A 21354-nucleotide genomic window follows, 5' to 3' on the forward strand; every position below is an offset into this window, starting at 1 on the left:
GAAATAAAATCTGTTTCTTACTCTCATTCTACAGGGCTTCTATTATATGTACTGACCGCTGGTGCGGTGTTTTGTTTCTTGGCAGTTGGGCATGTTGCAGCCAACTGCTCTCATATGTTAATCCCGCTGTTTAAAATATGTATAGAAGATGCTGGAAATGTCGTCCTCGCTCAGCTTCTACTCGTGAAAAATCAGACCAATTATTTGTCTTGCTCTAACAACACACCAAACTCCAACTTTCCTATCATGAAGAGAGATTTCTTATACACAATGTGGATTTATAGAATACCAATAGTGAGTGTTTTGATTGTTTACACAACCAGTCAGGTGGAACCACACCTCATCTGAAAAGAACGTGAGCTGTGGGTCGATTAAACCTTCAGTTACTGATGAAGAAAACCATACACTCTGTCTACTCTTTATTGTTCTTAAATTGAGAATTTTAATTATTGTAAGGTTAAATATTGTATATACCAGTAAAACAAGGTTAAATATTGTATATACCAGTAAAACAAATTAAATCAGAAATATTATAGTGCCCGAACTTAATTGTGTCAATCAGAATGTGTTTTCCCGATACAGCTCCTGTTTAATTGAGAGAGAGGAACATTTCCAGCATGTTCTATAAGGTACGATTTTATACACGTTTTAAGTTAATGGGGTTAACGTATGAGTGTGCCGGCTGCAATATGCCCATCCACCAAGAAGCAAAATACTGTGCCAGCGGTCAGTACATATAATACTCCATAGAAGCCCTGTATTACTTAAAAGGGTTAATATTTAGATTTTGTCAGTTTAAGTTTATGCAAAATATATGGGCAGCTTTCATAAAGAAACTTACAGGTTTAAGTGTTCTTTTTCATGACTTTTAAATTATTCGTCTGTCAATCTTATCTGTTATAATTCTCATAAAGAATTTAAAAAATATACAGTGTACTGTATGTAATTTTCGGCACAAAGTATATTTCAGAAAAATAAATGGCACTTAAATTAACCAAATTGGCTTTGTCACATCAACTCACTTGATATTTAAGAAACCATATTTTTAAAAAGAAGAGTGAATTAAGAGAAAAATAATTTCGTAAGTACATTCCCCAAATTATTATTAGTGATTTGAATTTACAAAATTTTATAATAATCTCAAATAGTGCCTGGTGATTATAGACTGCTCTTAATGGCAAATTGTTACAAAACATTAGTCGTTTATTATACTATTACTCTTATTTGTACAATTACATTGTGTGCCTTCAGAATTTAACATGTGCCATATGGAGTCAGCACTCTTTTTTGTATTTTGTTCATAGGTCAGATCAAAGGAGTAAAGTAACTGTCGCATACAGTATGTTGAAATATGAAATAAATGTGACTGTATTTATGAAATCAGTAAGTGACACTTATACCCCATATGAGGTGTTGAATTTCACTCCCTCAAGATAGGTGCAATTCTGTACATGCATGTAGGTATGTATATTAAATTATGGCACTAAAAAGTGAAGACTATTTTCTGTATGAAAATACTCAGTAAAGATAATAACCTTCCAAAAAATCATATAAAACTTGTACTTTGTAATGCATGTCAGCATGTCTGCATTTTGTTGTACGTGAGGATGTAATGCTACTCAGAAGTGATGTGTCTAGATTACCAAAATTACGTTGACTGGCAAATGACACCTACTTGAAGTACTATGGCATCAATATTATCAATTGGTCTAGAGTAATGTGAATAAGAATTAAAGCTTAATTTGTGTAAGAACAATGTGTTGATGTGTATCATTATTATTATTATTTATTTTTTATTATTATATATATATTTTTTAAATAGAATGTGTGAGGAAGATCGAATAACTCGCTGAATTTTGACTTATAAAGACATGCATTCCCATTTCTAGTTCCTTCTCTTATATATTTTTATCCTTCCTAGTATGTTGTCTCGTCTGTCGCTGTGTCTGCAAACTTTACAAACATTTTCTGGCTGGTACCAAAGTGCTCTGTCTTATGTGGTAAAAGAACTAATGTTTCAAGTATACATCTGCTCTAGGAAGATATGAAAAACTATTGCTCCGAATTTTCAAAACCTGCCGTTTCTTTAAATATTCCTAATAATTGTTAAATTTCCCTTGTAAGTTATATGAGCAATATAGTTCGCATAAATCAATCTCCCAGTAGTAATTGTATAACAGCTGTGCTTTTATGACATGTGATATGTCATCTCTTCAGTTTCATATGTACAAAATTATGAATTTTCCATAACATGTGATATGTATATCAGAATGTATACAATATGTATATATATGTATATATTATATTGGTAGATATGTGATGTTACCATGTGCAATAAAAACAGAAATATATTCATTGATGTAATACCAAGATCGAAACAAATTTTGCATGTGAGAAGTCAGATTACTTCTAGAGATAGAAGGTGTTACAGTAATAAGGTATGAAAGGAATAATAACTCGAAAATTTGCTAAAGCTTTAGGAAAAAAAGAAGTATACTTAATAAATGTTATTTAACATATCAAGCTTAATATATTGTGGTGAACATACTTTGCAGAGCAGTATGATGTTCATGTTTTTATGAAAAAGATATGACGAGCCTAAACATAAATTGATATATTTCATTACGATTTAGTGAGATAGCCATAATTTAGAAAATTACCCATGTGCCACATTTTTATAATTTTTTTCTTATTTTTACTTGACCATAATATTAGTAAACCATAAAGTAGCTGTTTTTAAGAAAAGGGCTGCCCAAAGGATACAGCGTACTATTAATGCCAAAACAATTCGATTACAACCTAACATAAAAATTTAATATAAACGAAACAAAATATACATAATATTAAAATTTATCACCTCTTTGTTCATATACCTAATTAGTTCCTGAGAGTTTGTCTGTATAATTGATTTCTGAAGATTTGTATTGAATATGTAACTCAGTTAAAGTTTTTAATGTAGGCCTACTTGTTGGGACATTAAATCTGTTACAAAAGCCAATAAACAAATTTGAGATTATACCACGAGCATCTACAGACAAGCCTACCACTTCGATGTCACCATTAATTTTATATTTTTGCTTTAAAGTCTTCTTTCCTATGTTTATTTTTTTAAGTTATCAACACTAGTCTCAAACCGAACTGTTGGATCAATAATAACGGCATTATCATGTTCTTTATCAACAGCAATTATATTGACACTGTGCTGTAAAGATTATTTCGAAATTTGATCATCTTTCATACGAATGAATTGGCTTTATGCATGACATACAGTATTTTCCCCATCTGTCCATTTTTGTTTTCTTTTCTTTCATAGTTTAAGATAGTTTTAGTTATATTCAGGATTTATGAGTTAATTTATCTATAAAGTAATCAGAATATGATCAGTTTCTATGTCCTTAGTAATGTTACTTTTCATGAAGCCATTGTATCACTCTATTGAATGACACATTCTAAAGTGTGAAATATTGCAAGGATTTTTTTGTCAGATTTAGTATTTATGAATTACTTGCAGTATATCTGTGTGTACGTGCGTGCATGCTTGCGCTTTAGAACAAAAATGTTTCCATGCATAAAATATGTCTGATTTCAACATTTTTCCAGCTGGAAGTTAAATACCCATAAAAATCTATAAATATTTCTGGAAACAAATTTATGTAAAAGAAAGGAAACTTCATTAAACATTTAGGAGATAGCGAATAAAATATTTTATTCATTTATATATGGATCATCTGTGAATATGGGTTATACTGAAACATCAATAAAATTGTATTGAATCAGTAACATAGACACTATTTGAGAGCAGCAGTATTTTTGTTACTTTTTCCTTTATTACTCATGTTGCAGAATTAAAGAGAAAATATTGAAAAAAAACTAAATTCAGAGTTTTTCACATGAATAAAAGTTTTCAGCATTCTTACTGGCCAAAGTATAGGCATATCGTTTGTCTATTTACAGCAGTATTTCCTAACTTTAAGGACGGATTTTTTTTTAATATTCAGTATCTCTAGTCACTTCTTCTGGATATTATGCATATCAATTTTTTTTTTTATTAAATAGATATTAAAGAGTGAATATTAAAAAATACTTAACACAGAATGACAATATACACAAAACTGACTCTTGATACTTCTACTGATTTTAAGTACATCAATTTTCATAATTAGCAAAAGAATATTAAAAGCAATTACAGTATACATTTAGTTATGTCATGTAAATTAGTGTGAAATTAATTACATCTAGTCCACACCTGTGGAGTAATGGTTAGCGCATCTGGCCGCAAAACCAGGTGGCCCGGGTTCAATTCCTGGTCAGGGCAAGTTACCTGGTTGAGGTTTTTTCGGGGTTTTCTCTCAACCCAATATGAGCAAATGCGGGGTAACTTTCGGTGCTGGACTCTGGACTCATTTCACTGGCATTATCACCTTCATCTCATTCAGACGCTAAATAACCTAAGCTGTTGATAAAGCATCGTAAAGTAACCTACTAAAATAAAAGAAGTAAAAAATTACATCTACTTAAACAAAACTGTACAAGATATTCATGAATGAAGTCAGATGTACTGTATTACTTTTTGGGTGTACATTAAATGATTTCATTTATGTACATCTTTTGATTTACAGTTACAGAAAAGTAAATAGGGAACATAATTGGTTACATGACGAAAATTTAAACTGTTACGAAAAGCATAAAACATGTAACAGAAATATAATGTGTCTATGGGTCGATAAAAATTATCTCCAAGCCATGTCTTGCAGAAGGGATTGAGAGAGGGCGAGAAATGTTTGAATTAAAACAGAAGCAGAAAAAATTGGATAATGAGTGGATGTTTCAGTGAAAAAGAATGTATAAAATAATTCTGCACCTTTTCTTTTTTATTATGACTTTTCTCTGAGAAATAAAAAATCATAGTTCACGACGTATAGCATATCTTTCTCTGAACTTTATATAGAAAGTTCATACTGTATTATTCCAGGAGAAAAATCATATACCTGACTACCGAGTTCAGTGGATCGAAAATATAGAATTCATAGATTCCTTAATGCAATTGCTGTCGCCAGAGGAGAAGGAAGACGAACAAAATATTATCATGACTTAATTCTCTTAATTAGAGTGTTTCCAGGGGGAAAAAAGAGAACGAGAAAAAAAAAACAAGAGAGAGAACTTTCTGTAAATTAATAAATAATATATATTTCTTGTGATGCTAAATTTCCACGAACACTAGTGAGAAATACTATATAAAATTGTTTCTAATTTTTCCTCCATATCTTTCAATTCTTAGTGAGAAGTTATATAAACATTTTGTACATATGAGATAATGCTAGTTCTTTAGTTGCATATTCGACTATTGCAAACTCCCGATTATCTGAATTAATAGGGACTTCATTTGGTCTAATAGTTCCCACACTTGCTGTTAGATCCAAAATTCACGGGTTCGAATCTAAGTGAAGGCAATGGATTTTTAGGAGAGATAAAAATCTCAGTATAAATGGTTTCTTTGGAAAGAAAATCGTAAATTTACGGCTGATTAGTTGTCTGACTTTCCATGAGCAGACTCAGGATGGATCCATGCACTTAGGCACACATTGGTCCATTGTACACTCTTTATGCAATGGTTCTTCCAGTCGAACACGTGGCCAGGGTAGACTACATGAATTCGGTGCTGACAGGTGGGCTATCTTGCTTCATCCCTGACAGAACCAGGTCCCTCTCCTAGATGAGTACTTGATAAACCCCTCAAGCCTCAGGCTCTTCATAAATAAACATTGGAAACTCATACTACCCCAAAGACTTCATCACAGCCTGTTTTTAACTATTGCAGATAATAGACTAAATAAGAGGGAGATGGTTAGTATTGGAATGAAAGAAGGAAATGGGAGTACCAGTACCCCAAGAAAAACCTTCTGTAACGTCTGCATTGTCCATCACAATCAGGCCAGTGAAATTAGATCTTGGTCATCTGAATGGAAGATAAGCGCACTAGTACTGAGCTACAAATGAGGCAAGGTTTTCGGCTCATAAAATAGCTATGTCACTGAATGAGAGGCCTTCAGACAAAATTACTTGTCGTTTCTCACTCCCACATTGTAATTCAATTTTAGGAATATAAGAGTAGCCAAAGTTTATGTGACTTTGTAACACCCTCTACCTACAGTCCACACCATAATAATAATCCGTGACATGATTGCTCATTAAGGGCCAAGGCCAACCAGTCATCTGATGGCCTCAGCAGAGGTGAACGATCATTTGTCCACTTTGGAGGTAACATGTGGTCAGCACTATGATTCCTCGATCTGTTATAGTAGGCTTACAAAACTGGATTTTACTAACTATACTGTATGGTATTCTGCTTTTTACAACAGCAAAAGCCAGAAAGGCACCTAGAATTTGACTGCATTTTTATGCATAGGCATTTCATATTTTTGGCACTTACTCTAGCACAAGGGCTCTTAACCTTTATTTTGACCTCACCTGATCAACTTGTGTAAAATTGAAAAGCACTAACGTAAAATGTAATAATACCGCATAAATAAGTGTCGAAATTATTATTATTATTATTATTATTATTGTTATTATTATTATTACTATTATTATTATTATTATTACTATTATTATTATTATTATTATTATTATTATTATTATTATTATTATTATTATACCTGTTCTCTGTAATCTGCAAATATCTTGTTTTCACAATTGTTTGTAAAACAGTTCTGAAAAGGTTTATAATTTTAAATGAAGTACTTTAATTAATAACATAAACTTTTTAATTTAATTATTTTTGGGATGCTAATGCAATTCATCCCAAACGCTACTGCGACCCATGATTGGGTGAAAACTCATAGGTTAAGAACCCGTGCTCTAACATTATGCACTTCTCGAAGCACTGGCAGCTTTCAGTCATGGCTTTCATAAGGGGGAGAGGAGGGAGGGTCAGTTGGGTCTTTGTACCAGGGCCCAGCCATAACCCCTCCCCCAATGCAGTGCTGTAAATTAACACAGCTTCAACAGGCAACAATGGATATCAGTAGTATCAAGTTTACAGTTAAATGCAAAAGTGGCTTATACACCACTTTCCTGAGGATCACGTTATAGCTTTTGTCTTCATTATAACTTGCAGTGTAACAATCTTTCTCCTTATGTCGTTTTAAAATTTAAAATTTTAAAATATTGAAATATATTATAAGGGCAAATTTAGTGAATAAGGTTAATTTGACATTATACAAATAGCTTATGCATCTCGAAACTCCATTTAGGTGTCATTTTCGCTTTTTCATGCAAAATTATTGACGCAACAATGGTTCCATTCAGTAAAATGGAAATGTACGAAAATCAACCTGCTGAGGTACATCAGGAAAAATGCGACATATACGACCCCACTATACCATATTATAAGGAAAAATATCATCTAACGTCGATCGAAGTTATTGGATTACTGATTGGGGCTAGAGGAACCATCACAAAAAGATTCGCGCCTTTTTGTAAGCAGTTTGGTCTAGGACAAACTATTGTCACTGAAGTATCTATGTCTGCAGTGAAGGGATCTATAAAAATCCTACGAAACCATCTCTACAGTTATATAGATTGATCTCTTTGCTATGGCGATCTGCTCACTTAAGTTGGGTCTTGCAACCAGTGCTAAATAGACGACTGTGATCATCCAATAGCTAATAGATACTAGGAAATTTTATGTTTCTTCTGGAATTAATGATGTTTTGTGTAGTCTTTTCTGATTATTTTTAATTGTTCTATTTCTTATTCTTTTTCTTCTCGATTGTTTTATTTTTTTTTCCATTATAACAACAATTTTATGGTAAGCTTTGTCTTCAAATTTATTCGAAATAAATAATACTAATTAGGCCTATTGCGTATTTCAGACTTCTGTTTCCAGTCCGAGATTGAATGTGGTTCGTTTATAGATCAGTGAGCAGTGACTGTTACAAGTGTACAGTGAATGTGTTTACTTTTTATTGCTATATTAGTATCATTTAGTGTATAGTACTGGAATTTTAATATTCATGTTGTCTAGTGGTGATCTTTGCCAAATTTTTTGTTGTTTTAATTGCATTATGCCTAATAGTTATAAACATAAATCAGGCAGTGAAAAGAGGAAACTGAAGGGAGAAAAAAATACAATAAATCGTCAGAAAATCACGATTTTTTTTTTTCCAAATCTTTTTCAGAACATGAGGGTCACGATATTATTTCATTACCTACCTTCTGGTTCCAGTTGTATTCATCAAGTTAAAAAAAAAATAATGATTCTGAAACTTGCTCTATTACAATAGACAGAGAATCTGAAGAGACTTTACCTGAAAACGTAGAGATCCAAAAAGACTAATTGAATTTCAAAGATCTTGAAATAAGTGAAAAAGTTTGTCAGCAAATAGTTCAGGTGAATACCTGCTCTTCATTAGAAAATACTTTAAAATGCATAAAACAATGCCAAAGGATTTAAATAGTAAGTCATTCACAGAATATCTGCTCTACTCTGAATTATCAAACAACAAAGAAAAAAAATTCCTCAGGATTGGTTAATTTATAGCATATCACAACAAACGTTGCATTGTCTTCTGTGTCTTTTATTCAGTGAAATCACAGAATCTTCTTTATACTGTGGTGAAACCTTTACGAATCCAGTTAGAAACTGGAGCAATATGGCTAAAATGATATGACTTTCTCTAACAGGAGTGCTGTGGAAGAAGTTGCATACTAAATTACTGGTACTGCTTCATGAAAATAGTGTACTTCATCGCAATTGTTACTGTAGCTGGAAAGAATTGCAGCAATCTTTGATGGGTCATGGAATAGATAGTGCCCTACAAAAACATTTTCTCAGTGAAGCTGAAAAATGGAAAGCTTCGTTGAAAAGACTGTTTGATGTGACATTATTTCTTGCATCTAGAGGTTTGCCCTTTCAAGGAGACAGCTCGAAAATTGGTGACAACAATGGAAACTTTCTACTATAGGTATTTTAGAACTTCTTGGCCATTATGATCCAGTAATACAAGAACATTTAACTAAGGTAAAAACCAGTCAACTGAAAAAAGGGATGATAGGGAAAGTCTTATTTGTCTTGAATGAGTCAAAATGAATTTATTTGCTTGTGTGGTGACGAAATGTTGAAATATATTCTCGAGGAATGAGAAGTAGCAGTTTACTATAATATATTGCTGATGCTATATCTGAAGTCTCGCACAAAGAGCAAAATGTTTTTATTTTGAGATGTTACAGAACATGGAAACTGGGCAATTCCAAATTAAGGAGAGGTTTATTGAATTCCTAAACTTTAATGAGAAAACTGGTGATAATATTGCTTCTCAACTGCTTTCAGCCTTATAAAATCCCCATAGCTGAATAGCTGACTGCCATGGGTATGATAATGGTTCTAATATGAGTGGGAAAATAAAGGGTGTAAAAACGAGAATACTAGAAAAAAACAGTCTTGCATTGTATTCTCCATGTAATTCACAGTCCCTTAATCTTACTGGTGTAAATTCTGTCAAAATTAATCATCTTGTGGTCACAATTTTTGGCTGTGTTCAGAAGTTATAAGTGCTTTTCAGCAGCAGTCCTGCAAAGTGAGCCATTTTAAGTGAAGAAATTGGTATTTCAGTCCTATCCCAGTCTGTAACATGTTAGAGTTCTCGAGTAGAAGCCATTCAGCCCATTGTCCACCATCAACCTGATAGTTTGAAGTCTCTTGAACTTACTATGGCAGAAATAAATTTGCCAGAAAAAATTAAGTGAAGTAAATTCTGTAAGAGGATATTTCTCTTCATTTGAATACATAGTTATGGCTGCATTTTGGCACAGAGTTCTTCTTCCATAAATGAACGAAATGTAATAATACAATCTAGCGGCATGTTTACTGAAAATTTAATGGATGACTTAATTAAAGAACTGCAGAATTTACGATATAATTGGCATCACATTTGTAATGAAGCACAATTAGTTATGAGAATATGAACATGGATCCAAATTTTCCTGAAGATGGGAAAAAAGTGAAAAAGAAGAAGAGATTTCATGATGAGAGTAATTCAGAAGACACTGACAAGGAAGTTGCAGCAGAAGATATCTTTAAAGGAGAAATAAACTTTATTACTTTGAACGTCGTGATAAAGGACTTACAAAATTGCCTTGAAACACATAAAAATTTCTTAGTTTATTTTCTCCGGTGTTAAATTATATTTCACTACCCATAACAGATATTGAAGAAAAGTCTAAATATCTTGTTGAAAAATACCCGGATGATCTCTCACTTCATTTAAAAGATCAATTACTGCATTTGAGAAAAATTCACAATTCAGTATTTCAGGAGGACAAGGAAATTTCTTCACTGGTGTTTTTAAATGAAATTTATTCTAAAAACTGCAAGCTATTTTTGTTAATGTATTGCTCTGCGTATATTCTGTACACTTCTAGTAACGTTTCAGAAGCAGAAAGAGCTTTTAGTAAGCTGGGAAATCAACTGAAAACTTGACAGAGATTTACCACAGGACAAGAATGCTTGTTTAACTATTGAACTTAAACTGGCTTCAGAAATTGATTTCAGTGATGTAATAAATGATTTTGCTTCAATGAAATCCAGGAAAATAAACTTTGACTAGAAACATGAGTTATAGTTTATAGCTATTACATAGGCTATTGTAAATAATACTCATAAGTATATCGTTTCTTGGCCTATTATGTTTAAAGTGTAAATAGCGCAAAATGTTATAGTTTATATTCTACATAATATGATTAAGTGCATAGTTTTTATTTTATATAGGGTTACCAAACGTCCGGAAAATCCCGGACATGTCCTACATTTTGACCTTCTGTCCGGTATGGGGGGAATTTCTTAAAAAATTTCATTGTCCTACATTTTGATAAACATTTATTAGTTTCAAAATGGATTAACAACCCGAGAAAGACCGGAATTAGCCACAACTCACCATGACAACTTGGCTATTGTCTAAGATCAGAGTAATTTAACCGTCTTTCCTATCACGAATTATGTCACAACAGTGCAATGTCAGACTACAAGTTTTCTGCTTGGGTAAATTTGAATGATGGATGATGTTCAAAGCTGTATTCAATTTTTGAGTGAAAATACTTCGTAATGGATTATGTAAAGTATTGTGATCAGGTGTCTACTTTGAACCAATTTCTGCAACAACATAGTTCTGTCCTTGAAAAGTTGTCTTTCAATGATAGGTATCCTATTTCAGTGGTAACAAGTCTGAAAATTGACATTTTGAATTGCTGAAACCAGTGAAGTATGGTATTTTTATCCTATTTTTACGCAGAAAGCTAAGTTGCAAGGTTTTTTCACTGATATCAGCACAGTTAACAGACGAAGGAACAAGTTATCAATTGGCTCAGTGAAAGTTATTGTTTTTTCATTGGTTCAGTTGGGTCAGAACACACTGGATGCCATCCCGGAAAATAAAAATTTAGGCATGTCGGAAGATGTCAAGTCAAACTTGACATCCAAATTGATAAGATTAGTTTCTGTAAATATTTTTTTCCGCAACTATATCACTGGTTTTAGTCGAATATAATTTTAAAAACTTCAGTCATGCAGAGTTTCATGGGTATATTTCAAATAAGACTGTTGTTTTGCGTAAGAATAGTTCTTCAGAGATGTTAATTGATGAAGTTAATAGTTATTCTATATGTATTGAATATTTTAAGAGATTGTTAAATTTTAGATTTAGATGTTCAATTTTCGTACATTATCTTATAAAGTCCTACATTTTCTTATAATGTCATACATTTCATTAAAATAATGTGCTAACCCTAATTTTATGTGAAACATGAATAGCAGTAGTCCTATGAAAAGGAGCAACCATGGAAGAAAAAACCTCATTCTATTAAGTGTGTGAAAACTATTTCTGGTTACAGCTAGATTAAGTTAAAACCTATTATGCTATTTTTGTTCTAAAAATAAACGATTTTGACATTTTTAACATGGAAGGGGGCCTGCTATTGTATTTAATACCTGGGCCCAGAATTTAATGTGGTTTGGCGGCAGCTTTCAGTTGAATCAGGGTGTCTACTGGTCATAAAAGTCATGAAAAAGTAATGAAACTGAACAAGTGCTCATGAAAGCAATAAAAAAGTAATGAAATTAAGTGGGTGGTCATGATTTCGTCCCCTCTCTCCCATGTCAGCACCTGAATGAAGACAAGTTAAACTCTGGTGAGTAGATATTGATTTATTGATAGTTTTGCCATATTTTTATGCCATACTTTAATTGTCTTCATTAATGAAAAATACAATACATTTCGACCGAGGAGACTTAAAACTGAATTTTTGGTCGTGTTCGATGTTTCATGCTAAGTAGTGAAGGGTGGAACCGCAGATAATTTTTTTCTGTTTGCACATCAATCAACCACATACATTGTACTTAATTTAAACTGAATCAGGTTTCTATGTGTATATTCTTTTACAGTCCTGTTGCTAATGCCCACATTTTTAGTTTCAGATACTGAGTTTCAATGAAAACTGCTATACCATGATGACTCAAAGAAGTGGAAATTGTGGCTTCGACCAGTAGAAAACAATAAATTTAAAGCAAGGTGTATTATGTGCAAATGTCACTTTGATATTAGTGTCAGTGGTATTTCATGTGTCAAATCACATGAAAGAGGAAAGAGACATTCAGCACTTGTTCATTCATTAGTTTCAGGACAACAAAGTGAGCTACCTTTTGCTATAGTACAAGCAGTGTCAGCACAGTTACAAGTTTCGTCTGAGAAGAATTTGAATAATGAATTATCATCACTTATTCCTACTACAACTCTAGAGCTTCAGCTGAAGAGAGTTCTAAAACAAGCTCATTGGAACATTTTTAGTTAATGATGAGGTAATAAAATCTGAAATTATTTGGGCTATGAATGAAATGATGTCTCATTCTTCAGGAAGAAGCTCTGAAAACACAACTGACATATTCCAAATTATGTTTCCTGATAGCATGATTGCCAAAAAATGCAGTTATACAAGGATAAGATGTCATATTTAATTACTTATGGACTCTGCCCTCATTTCCAGAATTTTCTAGGTAACAGAGTCAGGGATCTATGTCTTTTAATTCTGCCACATCTGCTGATTTACAGTCAAGTTTCTTGCAGGATCTGAATATTTTGGATTTGTCGCCAAATTTCAATGGATGGCCCAAATGCTATCTTGAAGATGTTGCATGATTTGCAAGCATTTCTGTATGATGAATATTGTCAACCACAGATGTTTTATTGTGGCACTTGTTCACTTCATGTAGTGCATGAGCTTTGAAAACTGCTCACAGTAAAAGTAGTTGGAATGTTCACGAGTTTATTAGAATGCTCTGGTACTTCATGAAGGATTTTCCTTCAAAGAGGGCAACCTTCTCAAACATTACTGGATTTTCAAAATTTTCTCTCAAATTTTGTTCTATAAGGTGAGTTTGAAATATTGAAGTCATGAAAAGAGCAATTATTGAACTTATACCACATTTGAAGAAGTATGTTGTTGAAGTTCACAAAAGACCACCAGAAACTAGTAACTTTGAAAAAATTAAACATAATTTAGAAGACAGCCTCCTTTGTGCAAAACGTGAGTTTCTTATATCATTATCAATTGAACTTGAGGTTTTGACTAAGTATCAGTCAAATGACTCTCTTTTCCCCTTTTTGTACAAAGATTTATTCGGTTTAATATATACCATTGCTTCTCGATTCACCAAGAAAAATGTTACGGAGATAGCGACAAATTCTGGGAAATTACTTTGCCCTTGATGTTACCAAACCATGTAATCATAAAACAAGTCACTACGTAGATATTGGATTTGGTGCCATTGCTGCTAGCAAGAACTGCAGGGAAAAGAATATCATTTTCAGAAATGAGTGCACAAGTATTTTGCTAAAACTGTATCTAAGAACTGCAGAGAAGAGTCCTTTTGAAATCAAAGATTGTAAAAGATGGCTCATGTTTATCGCCTGAAGTTATGCAGAGTTCCATTTTGAGAGATTCTCAAGTGACAATTGCATTGCAAGAATTTGTGTCAAAAACATACTTCATCAACAGCTGATGTTGTAAAGAGAGAATATTTTGAAATTTTGTGAATATTCTGAAAAACAACTGAAACAGTTCAATTCTAAGAAGAATAAAGTTTATCACTTCCTATAAATTTACTACAAAATGCGAATCATAACTTTATCAAGTTCTTACAGAAGCTGCTAAATTGTCTCATGGCAATACTGCAGTTGAAAGAGGTTTTTTCTGTTAATAAAGAACTTTTAATTTAAAACTGAGAAGAAGATGCAGTTTTTGCAGAAAGAAGTGTTTACACTGCAATACAGTCGTTAGGTGGTTTACTTAATAGTGAGAAAGAATTGAATGTGGACATCACAAAATCTTTGATACTAGCTGTGAAAAATGCTTCGTCATGAAGAGTATAAGTCTTAAAAATATAAATCTGATGAAGATGAAATGACCAAAGAGAACAATTCAAGAAATAAAAGAATTCAGAAATAAGAAAAGAGAGCTTATAGAAAAAACAAAAGAAGAAGCTGAAATTTTAGATGTTGAGATTTCAAATTTAGCTAAGATACTTAAATGCTAAGTTTTTTACTGTGAATTTTAACATTCTTCATAAATTTTGTATTTTCATAGTTTTTATATTGCCTTAATGAAACTTGTAAGTTTTTACAACATTACCATGTTGAATGAATTTGTATCTTAATAGATGTAATGATAAATATATCTAAACATTGTCATACCCCATTCTAGATGAGAGTTGAATGTTTTTTTCTTTAAACACATAGAATTTGATGAATGGCTTAGTGCAAGTCATACATAATTACATTATTCATGTTGACAAGCAATTTTAATGATATAAGAATTACATTCAGCTTTCATCTCGACTGGCTTTCATTAAAAAAACCTTTGTCATTGTGCCACGCACATTGCCGAATTTAACTAAAGAGGGAATGGAAAAGTCATGAATTTGATCAATTGAAAATTAGTAAACACCGTGTGAATGAGAAGTAGCAACTGATTGCAACACAATTTCATGATTGAGAATTCAGCTTGCACCAAGTTTTTTCGACACACCATAAACTGCGACTTTGCATGAATCTGCTTCATGATTCCATTTACTGTCCCAAATGGGTAGAATCCGTCTCTTGTCACTTTCGTCACATCAACCAACACATTCTGAAAGTCGCTTTGTCCCTCGTGGAGGATCTCAAACAGTGACTCTTGGTGAGACGAGGACATTTTTTTTATTAGAGTCTATTTTCACTTTCATTGGCTGTTGTTTTAGGTTTGATTTCCCTCATCTCTCAACCTGGGAGGACTTGTGCTAACATTAATTACCTACTCATACAGGATTTTATGTGACCCCTTATGTATTTTAGAGTTTTCACTTTCACTTACATTAACAGATATATCAACATTAAATACTTTTATTACGTTAAATCAGAGCTATTTGTTATTGTTTATACAATAAATAATTTTTAAAACGTATACTGAGAGACAGTATTTTTTATAGAATTTTAATATATTTTTACATACTTACTATTATTAATGACTTGAATAATTCTGAGTTAAATATAAAAATACAGTTGTTTTCTAGTTTCAGTTGTTAAAAATAATGCAATAAATGTCAAGCATATTTTAGTCACAAATAATTATTTAAATACAGTCTTTGGCCAAGTAAGAATTGTATTGTCTTGATACCTACTGAAGTAATTAAATGTACCTATGGGCTTTCACTTTCAGATTCAATTTACTGGTTATATATGCCACTCAAGTGATCCTTGCACAGCATTTTGTAGCATTTCACATAAGAAAATAGGATCTGTCTTAGGATTTTGTGCAAACTTCATATCGTCCCCATACTCTTTTCCACCTGGGTGGTTATCCATTTCTTGAACAAATCGTTTTATAGAGATCCTAAGTTGGAAAGAAAGTTCTGTCAAGAATACTCCTTGTACTTGTAATATTTTACTGTTTGTATTGCACTTCACTATCACTTGTGGATTTATACCTGATACATTTTGTGTGGCATGAAATACTATAAGAAACCAATAGTTACTAAAACGAGAAACTGAATAAAGTGTGTTCAACTTGCCAACAACATTAAACACCGGTTTCTTTTTATTTCCTGAAATCTCATCAATGGTAGAATCCCTATGCATTGTAGAGAGGAGCATAACTACCCTTCCTTTTGGTGTGTAAGATACAAATGCAGTATCATCATTTCCAAATTCAAATAAACAAGAACAAAGTTCTCGAGATTTTGTTGACACAACTCAGTCGGTTCTCTCTTGTTCTTCCTCAGTGTTGAAGCAAGCTTGTCCTATAGGAAATCTCTAGCCAACGGTGCACTGATGAGCCAGTTGTCCATCATTATATTTCTTCCATATTTTGAGATAGGAGAAATAAGTCTTTTTACAATATCAGATGGGGTGTTTGAAACTTGAAACAGACTCCTCTGGTTGTTTTCCCGCATAAATTTCTATGATGGATGTAAACCACATATGTGAATTTACACGATCAAATATTGTTATCCCATGTTTGATGGGCTTACTTTTCATGAATTGCCGTAAAGCACATTTCCCGTGAAAAGCTTCGAACTTTTCATTTATTGTTAATTATTGGCTAGGAGAAAAAGTTGTTTTTTTTTTTTTGACAGTTTCCAACAAGATCTTCAAAAAATTCACGAGTAGGAGTAATTCTGTCGCTTTTTGGTGTTCACTCCTTGTATCAATATCGTCAAATATAATACACTCCAACAGAAACCGAAATCTGTGATAAGACATTGCACAACGGAAAAGTTTGATCCTGTTCCATCTGTCTACCACAAGTTCTTTGTGTTGTTGTGAGATGATTTACTGGCTCCAGCAAAAAACAGCAATCCAATAAGAGCTTTCATTTCAGCCAAATTTGTGTCACTTTAGTCACGTTCACGACTATAATTCCCATGAACCAATGCAATTTTTTTGTTGGTATGTCACAATTTTTTTAGCATGTCTTCAGAAAATAATAGTGTCCAAGCTTCTACAGGTTTCGAGCCACTTGTTTTACATCTGGAAGATGAGTGAGGCAATGCATTCTAATGTTTGAAGGTCCTGGTACCTATTTCCACTTAGTTTTGTCTTTTCCAGTATAGGGTAATGACCGACATAGTGGTCACAAAGTGATATACAGTGAAACCTCTCCTTTATGGACATCAAAGGGATGTAACAATCTGTCTGCATCTGGGAGGTGTTCTTTATTGGGAGCGAGGCATACCAACAAAAAAATATGCATTATGTATCCCTTCACACTTTAAATGAAATCTATTACTGTAGTTTAATTCTAAATACAGTCTATTGTACGGTACTACAGTAAATTCTTTGCAACTTCGAACTACAGTAGATAAGACCGAAAAAGGAAAATACAGTACTGTGCCATGCAATTTTATTCTAGGGCTACAGTTATGCAGTATTGTAATTTACAGTTTTCAAATTAACCTTTATGTTGAAGTGCCATGTCTCTCGAAACGGTACAACTGATTGAAGTGAAGAGAATAATCCTACTAACCCTGTCATGTGTGGAATACAATTTCACATTCGCGGAAACCTTAGACCCATCAGTCAGGTTAAATTTTATGACTTTGTTTATCCACCTGCTTCCAGCTAACAAAGAGTAGCTGGCTGAACTAGTGGTAGCTTATGAGACCCTTATTGTCTAAATTTCCCATTTTTGTAACACATTAAGTTTTTAAATCCAAGTTCTGTCTGCAGTCATGAGGTAAAGCAAGCTTTAGGACTGAAACAGCTGTCTGTATCCGTGTCTGAGAGTTAAATTATTTCTATATTATTTCAGTTGGGACATCAAAATCTGTCCTATATGAGGAGTGCCTGGATCTTCCTCCCTTCTCTTGTCATGTCACTCTCAATGAAGCATTTGTTCTTCACCAATTTGGATTTACTTTTCGTTGTCTGAATTTTATCCTCAGATTTTATCACCCTGACAAATACCATACATACCCCTTCCTTTACCAATGTATTTTATGTGCTCTTATTCTGTCTCCGTCTCTAAAATATTGAACACAGTCTTTAATTCCGCCTCTGTCTTGTCTTTCTTTGATTCGATATCGGCACTTTTGATTAAAATGTTGTTCCTCCTCTCTCTTTGTCTGAGTTCCTCGCTTCTTTCTAGTTCTTGCATTTGAAAATGTAGTCTTATTTATAGAGTCAAAATCTGCTATTCAAGCAATAACAAATGTTTGTCACAATAGAAATCGACAAATACCAGGCAATTTACAAGCACTTAAAATCCAATAGTAAATCCATTACCCTTCAATGGATTCCCGGGCATTGTGGAATAAAAGGCAACGAGGTTGCTGATGTTCTAGCCAATGTCTTTTTGTACAGCAAAAGCATATAACCTAAAGATTTTTATACATCTTGATTACACAACTTTTAACACTGTATCATTTCGGAATTATGTATGATAAGAACTTTCTTGTGTTAAATTTTAACGTATCTTGTTAACATGTTTCGACCTATTTTCGGTCATCTTCGGAACTGGTCGTTGTTGGTCTTGGCGCATAAATTTTCTAGACATCACAATAACAAAAGTAGACAACAAACACACATTCAAAATATACAGAAAACCAACAACAACAACACACATACACAACACATCCAACCACCCCACACAACACAAACAAGGTGCATTCCGAACAATGGTACACAGACTACTCAACATACCAATGAACCAACAGGATTACAACGAAGAGCTAAACACAATCAAATACATAACACAAGAAAATGGATACAACCCTAACATAATAGACAACATAATACATAAGACAAAACAAAACCACAAAAAACAGAAGAATACAACACAAACACAAGAACACAAAAAATACATCACACTAACATACCAAAACAAAAACACACATAAAATTGCAACATCATTCAAGAAATTAAACTACAACATCGCATACAGAACATATAATACTCTACAAAAACATCTCAAAACACAAACGACACAAACAAACAAATACAACCACACAGGCGTATACAAACTCAAATGTAATACCTGCAACAACTTCTACATAGGACAGACAGGCAAATCATTTCAAACACGTTACAAAGAACACATCACAGCCATAACAAAATTACAGAACACCTCCACATATGCAGAACACATCACAAATGCCAACCACACCTACAGAGACATCAACACAGACATGGAAATACTGCACATCCAACCAAAAAGCCAGAAACTCAACACACTAGAACAATATGAAATATACAGACACACGAAAACACACCCCAACGATATTCTCAACACACAACTCAATTTCAAAACACATACACTCTTTGACTCTACACTACGAACGCACCCACACAGGAAACAAGAGGTGCCAAGACCAACAACGACCAGTTCCGAAGATGACCGAAAATAGGTCGAAACATGTTAACAAGGTACGTTAAAATTTAACACAAAGTTCTTATCATACATATTCCTAAAGATTTTTAAATCCAATGCTCAGAAACGACTGTTAATAAAAACATCAAGAAGTGTGGAGGGAAACCATACCAAGCATTCCAGATTCCCCAAGAAGTGCAGCTGTAACACAAGACCAACTAACCACAGTATATGACTGCCTTGCATGTCACCTGCATCACATTGGTATCAAACCAGGCATTATCTGTTCATTGAGAAATTGATGGGCAAGACACCGAATGAATTGTAAGTAAATAAATAAATGTCTTGGTTAGCTTGTTGAACACTCCCCTGGCTATGGGAACCCTGTGGCTTACCATTTACGGTATTCAATAATGGCCATACCCCTTGAAGCTGTTAATTACCTTATTAGCAAACTCTCTCCTATTATCAGATTAGGGAATTGATGGAGCACCAAACAAGGTAAATTTTCTATGCATAACTCTCGGTAGGTAAGCAGGCCTTTAATAATGCATTAAAACAGTAGGGTACTCTCCTATTTCACAGAAGTGTAAGCTACCTCTTCTCCTGTCTTAGATTCAAGGGGCACTAGAACTGCAAACTTAGTGAGGTGACCTTGATGAACTATGATAAATCCCTATTTCCCATCAGGTTGGGAATGAAAATCAATAAGGTCGACCTGACAACATGAATAGAAATAAAAGAAAACCATAGACTTTACAGCAACACTTTTTTTTTTTATTTTTTTTTTATTTTTTTTTTTTTTAGCATTTCTGGTTTTCCTGCCATGATTCACAAAGGTGAAGGTAGAGTTCAACCTCATAACAAACAATCTTATTGTATTTAGATCACAGTCCTCCATGGACAGTGGCCAAATGACCCTCATGGATATGTCAAATAATTTAGAATCTGAAATGTAATACTGAATTTCACTTAGTCCTTCCTTAACAGGATACGTTCATTTATACTGCTATTTTGTACATCCATGATGTCATATCTCTAAAGCAGCAACTAGTTCTGAGGTACCTCCTTCGTGGTCATCTTAGCCTTTCTCACATTCTTCACGATCTTTGGTTAGAAAAAACAGCTCTTAGCAATGTTATTCCTAATTCAGGATAGTTTATATCATAAATCCGACTTTTTATTGAAGCAGTGTTACTGTATGGTGATACATACTCCAGTAAAATAGAAGGTAAATATGTCTAAGCTTAACTCTTGGTAGGTAAGCAGGCATCTTGAGTACTGAGCAATCGACTCGGACTAATGTAGCTACACAATTTTTCAGCAATTAAAATAAAGTAATTTGACAACTAATTTTCATTGTTGCTATTGGGAAATATAGTAAAACTTCTTTTATACATTTTACAAATTACAGTATTATATATTTGATTCTGAAGTCCCAGAAAAATTCATATATTTTCCATGTTTTTTAATGTTAATTTATTTCAGTTATACTTTTTTCGTTTATACAGTTTTTACACTTAAACGATCGAATTTTAAACCCCAAGAAATACGAAACGTCATTTATACATTGTGAATCAGTTTTGCTCGAAATTGGTTTGCCGTGAAAATACAGTTCATGTTCATTGTTAAGATGCGGTCCACTTTGAAATTCCTGTAAATTCAAAGCTGCCTATGCTTTTCTCCACCAGTCTTGCTTTCCTTTAATGACACTGTTACTGCTTTAGAAACAGGGAAACATTAATTTGTAATGGTACCATGATGCAACTGAACAAATTACAGAACAATTTTCACAATTTGAGGGCATGGTTTATTCTTTAGATACAAGCAGTCCAAAATAACTGACTTTTTGTCAAAATAATTACATGTTATTAAATAAAGATTACACTGGAAGAACGAGATAAGCCAGTGTCGTAAAACTTTCTGGATTGGAGTTTGAAGTTAGAACCAGCTTTGGCTCTA

General features: G+C 33.2%; 1 protein-coding gene across 11 annotated transcripts in view; it reads left to right on the forward strand.

Annotated features, from left to right (window-relative positions):
- Positions 1–21354, forward strand: part of LOC138703651 (phosphatidylinositol 4-phosphate 5-kinase type-1 alpha-like) — a 196921-nt gene that overhangs the window by 149509 nt on the left and 26058 nt on the right. The window contains exon 19 of one of the 11 annotated variants that reach the window (XM_069831722.1): positions 12464–20196. The exons of the other annotated variants lie outside the window; for them this stretch is intronic. Within the exon in view, the coding sequence (XP_069687823.1) occupies positions 12464–12541 (78 nt within the window). The 3' untranslated portion in view covers positions 12542–20196. Of the gene's footprint in view, positions 1–12463; positions 20197–21354 lie in introns of those variants that run through there. 11 annotated transcript variants of the gene reach the window in all.

Source organism: Periplaneta americana, chromosome 1 (genome assembly GCF_040183065.1).
Source record: "Periplaneta americana isolate PAMFEO1 chromosome 1, P.americana_PAMFEO1_priV1, whole genome shotgun sequence".
NCBI lineage: Eukaryota > Metazoa > Arthropoda > Insecta > Blattodea > Blattidae > Periplaneta > Periplaneta americana.